Source organism: Nestor notabilis, unplaced genomic scaffold (genome assembly GCF_000696875.1).
Source record: "Nestor notabilis isolate BGI_N333 unplaced genomic scaffold, ASM69687v1 scaffold16951, whole genome shotgun sequence".
In the NCBI taxonomy this organism is placed as follows: Eukaryota; Metazoa; Chordata; class Aves; order Psittaciformes; family Psittacidae; genus Nestor; species Nestor notabilis.
In genome coordinates, this window is record NW_009913526.1 from 31 (window position 1) to 4,906 (window position 4,876).

The 4,876-nt window shown below is 36.9% G+C and overlaps 1 protein-coding gene across 1 annotated transcript; it reads left to right on the forward strand.

Annotated features, from left to right (window-relative positions):
- Positions 1–371: 371 nt before the first annotated feature.
- NDUFB5 (NADH dehydrogenase (ubiquinone) 1 beta subcomplex, 5, 16kDa) lies at positions 372–4,447 on the forward strand (the record flags this gene model as incomplete). Its single annotated transcript, XM_010023246.1, has 5 exons — positions 372–494; positions 1,405–1,471; positions 2,210–2,271; positions 3,297–3,403; positions 4,231–4,447. Coding segments are annotated over 5 exons (480 nt in total), but the record flags the coding sequence as incomplete, so codon positions are not given.
- Positions 4,448–4,876: the final 429 nt, after the last annotated feature.

Below are 4,876 nucleotides of genomic sequence, written 5' to 3' on the forward strand. Positions count from 1 at the left end.
AGGAAAATCTCTTGAGGGTGTGCAACGTGTGTCGCCATTCTTCTCAGAAAGGGCATTTCTGAGATAGAACTTGGATCAAAATCGGCGGGAGGCCAGACTTCCCAACGTACTCATCTGAATTTACTTGGCCCCATATGGTGGCATTTGGTGATTTCTTTGTTGGGACTTGCAGGTAGAAAGAGACCTGTGTTGGAAGTTAGAAGAAAAATAGGTTCATCCTAGCAAAAAAAAAAAAAAGAAATAGATAGACCTGGAGGTACATCAATATCCCCCAGAAAAACAGCTCTTAACGATTCAGATGCTGTTGTATACTCTTTCTTTCTTTGTTTCCCACATGCATTGTTGACCTTGTCCTGGCAAAATCGTAAAAGGGAGAAATAACCAATACTCTGGTTAAATTTTCAGCTCCTGTACGACACAGCAGCAGCCATGGGAAAAGAATGTTTATTATCAAGGCCACAAGATTTTATGATACTCGATTTCTGAACTTGTTGGTGAGTTAAAACCAGATTTACTATATTCAGTGTAACACATCATTTGCAAATGGTGTAAAAATGTCTAAGATACAATTTTCTCTATTGTTTATGTGACAGTATCTAAAATGCGTCTGGCACTATTGATGTAAGAATTTTCAGTCCTCCTGCTAAAGACTTTTTTGTCATGGGTTGTAAAATCAGGGCCAGACAAAGTAAAAAGAATGGCTGAATGGCAAAGATTGTGACAGGCATTTAAAGCTGTAGTAGCATTCTTAAATTATGTGTGTGTATCGTGTATGTGTAACCTACAAATGCTTTCTACCCCATCCTCCTTTTAAAAATGTATTAGGTTACTCTTCTGCAGGGTTTGTCTTCAGTTACCCAAATCACTAGCATCAGAAATGAGATTTTGGAAGCCTGACCTGAGTTTGACCCTTAAAAAGCTATAGATTGTTATGACCTGTTATGGCCTGTTATGACCGGTAACAACCACCTTGAAGAAAACCCCTTTGTGCGATTGGGCTTCCTTTATCTGTCTTCCACAGATACCAAAGCCAGCAGTGGTTGTGTTTATGCAGGATTATATTACATTGGTGTTAGTGCCTTGTTACAGTTAAATGCTGAAGCTGGTCATCACAAGATGGTGAGACAGCATTCAGGGGAAGCATTACTGTCTGCTTCTGCAAAGACTGAGAGGTGGGAAGCTGAACTAAATAGGCTGCTGGACTGACACAGCATCGCTGTTTCTGTATTCTAGTTCTAATTAAGCCATTTTAAGCAGCAGTATGTCCTTACATACAGCATCCTCATCTAACAAATGAATGCCAATCTGTTGGCTCTTACATCATTTTCAGACTAACTTCATCTAAATGTTGTCAGGCTTCGGAGTTTCCCATACTGTTTCTTTTTCCTTTTATCCCCTATACAGCGATTCTACATATTTCTGACAGGAATACCAGCAGCACTATTTATAACATATGTCAACATCTTCATTGGTGAGTGCTCTGTCACGACTAAGCTAAGTACACTGTCAAAAATTATGAAATAGAAACTAAGCATGCTGTATAGAAACAAGTGATCGCTTAAGGTTTGCTCTTTGGGAGACCATGAAATAGGCCTAACAATTATGGTAACGCTGTGTAAGTACATGGAAGATGTTCCCAGTATTTTTGTTTTTCTGTGGTTGTTGAGTTGTTGCTTTTTAAAAAGATTTCCACGTTTTCAAAACCAGAAGAATTCCATCTTTTGGCAGTCTTTCAAACATTGGTGACGTTTAGAGAACAGTTCTTTATTCAGATGAGGAGTCTGTATTACCTTTTTTGACATACTTTAAGAAGGCTGCATACACTGCAACTGTTGCTTTTAACTGCAATAAAATTCTGCTTGGCAATACATGTTTTAAATCTATGACTGTAATAACATGGAATTGATTTAATAGAGAAATAAGGAAAAAGCCATGCTTTCAGCTCATATACTTTAAAGGGCATTTCTGTGGACTTGATCTAAGTTATTTCTTTTGTATAGCTGCTAATTTCACACTTTTATGTGTGGCTAGTCTGTGAGCTAGATATATGCAGTATGAAGTGTCTGGAAATATTTCTGAATAAAGCTTAGACTGAGAGATTAAGTCCTCTCCATGTAAAATAATGATATTTTCCTAATATGAAAAGCAGAATATAAAGTACATAAAAGAAAAATACTTGAATTAAATGTTCCTCCCTTTTCCTTGTCAGGTGAAGCTGAACTTGCAGAGATTCCCGAAGGTTATGTTCCAGAGTACTGGGAATACTACAAAGTGAGTGTAACGTGTAAAAGGGTGGCATGTTATAAACAGCCTTCCTCTTGATGACACTTCTGGGAGTAAAATGTGTGGAATATGATAATGAGAATGGCCTTTGGGTATTGGTGTAATAGAACTCAAATACTGCAATTATGATTTTGGTAAACTGGCTTTTTTCAGCTTTATGGAACATGCATGTTGCTATAGGAAGTTTGTTTATTGACAGAAGTAGATGTGAATGGCCTGTAACTATATGCAAGTAAACTGCTGAAGCTGTATGCCAATAATTCCTTTGTAATATTCCTAAGTAGTCAGAACAGTCTTCTGTTCTCTTTATTCCTCGCATGCAGTTTTTGTCCTTGTTCTTGCTCTGGAACTACAGCATCTTAAGATACTGGAGTTTAAAGTGACATTACTTTCTTTTGTACTGTTTGCTAGTGTCATTTCAAAGTCCAGCGCTACACAGGTTTTTATATCTAGAACTAGAGATTTTTATATTCAGAAACTCTTGGTTATACTTTTTTCATGTTATTAAATTTTCTTAAAATTAGTTCCTGGCTTCTTGCTGCCAAGTACTTTTTTGGGTTTCGTAGGAAGTAATTGAAGTCAGCGATTCTTTATGACTGTTTCAACTCACTTAGACTTCTGTTCCTAATGAAATGACCTCTATGTGGAAGCAAAACTTAAAAATGTTACTGAATATGGTAAGAGGTTTGGAGTTCATTTCTGTAATTACGGTGGAAGTTTTTACTTCAACAGAAAGAAAATAAATCATGTCTTCCATTAGCATTTAATTTTGTTACAGAATAGTCATCTGCAGGTTATCTTGGCATCAAAAATGTCAAAAGAAAAACAGATTTTGAGAGTTCTGATCTTACAAATAGTTGAGCATGTTTTTAACTTTACTATTACAGTTTGAATGGCAGCACCCGTAGTGTTGATGACATGTTTTCAGGACCAGGAACATGCAAAATGATTTAGTTACGATGACATTTCTACTTGGAAATTGCAGGAATAATCTCTGCTTTTATATTTTCCAGCACCCTATAAGTCGCTGGATAGCTCGTTACCTCCTTGACCCCCCTGAAAAGAACTATGAAAAGGAGATGGCTTTGCTTCATATTGAAGCAAAGAAAGTTCAACTGAGGTATGTTATATAGTTCAAGGGTTTAAAAAACTGATACATACTGTAGTTGACCATTTTGCTTAACATACAAAGTTGACTGCTGATGTAACATGCTTACATGTATCACTTGACCCTGAGCGCTTGCTGCACTGGCTGGTTCCAAAGTGGAAGTTAGGGTATCTGTAATCTCTGCCTTCTCAGTATTACCAGAACTGGAAGGATCCAAGGGTATTCTTGTAAAACAACAGCAACTCTTCAAAACAATTGGTATGTATAAAGGTATAGCTCTGTCTTCCTGAGTCAGCAGATGGACAGCTCTTTTTGCCTCTGCTAATGCTCATCACTTAATCGGGCAGCTAAATGACAGTTTACAGGATTGATACTGTTCCTCGTTGCTGTTGAAAATTTTGTGGGCAGGAACGACATTGTACTGAGTTTGTTCTATACCTACTCAGAGTAGACTGTGGCAGTAGAAGAAAGTCTGAGTTCCACGAACTGTTGCCACTGGGACCAAGACAGCATAACTCCTTCTACCATCATATTTACTTCTGATTTTCTTGCTCATATGTATTCTTAGTTGAAAGCTGTATCAAACTGTCTAGCCCCTTACTAGGCAAGAACCTGTGACAGAATTCCTGCAAGTATTTTTATTACTCTTCTATGACTTGCTGAAAAAGAAATAGAAGGCTGTAATAGCTCATGTTTTAGTTGAGCTCTTTTGGTATTATCTATGTTTCAGTAGTATTTATTAACCATAGATGCTAAACTCATTGCTGACATTGATATATGTATGATCAAACCCGATAAACTTCATGTTGAGTGTGTCTGTTGGTTTGGGTTTTTTTTAGGTTGATGGAATCGGAGGCACGCAGACTGATGAGACAGAGGGGTGATGGACCTTGGTATCATTATGAAACACCTGATAAAAATCTTGTTGACAATTCTATGAAATCCACACCTGACAATTAAACAGTTTTAAGACTGTATGCATGCTCTTAAATGCATACCAACAAATTGTGGCTGAGCTATGTAATATACACCCTGCTGTTAATTGACAGAAATCAATAAACCGTGGCTTTGTTGATTCCCATAATTTGAAAGAAACTGTGTGGCAGTTAAGCTCATATAGCTGTTAAAGTTGTTAAACAGAGAAAATGCCTTATGTCAGTTGCCAACAATTATTCCTTTTCTCTAGAATACAGTTGTAGAATGGGCTTTGTGACCTAATATATGTGAAACAAGTTGGTATTGTTAGTCTTCATTGTGTGATTTCTAGTATTAAAAATTTTAAAGGAAAGGTATGGGAAACTGCAAGGCTTTCTTCTTGTGCAAAGCCTTGCCAGATAATTTGTGGAAGATGAACTAAGTAAGAAAAATACCTTCACATCTTTGGAATATTAGGATTATATCTACCACTTTAGATAAATAGTTTCTTTCTCGTTACTTCTAGTCAAATTCACCTCTTGCTATTTTTTCACAACTTGTATATTGTTC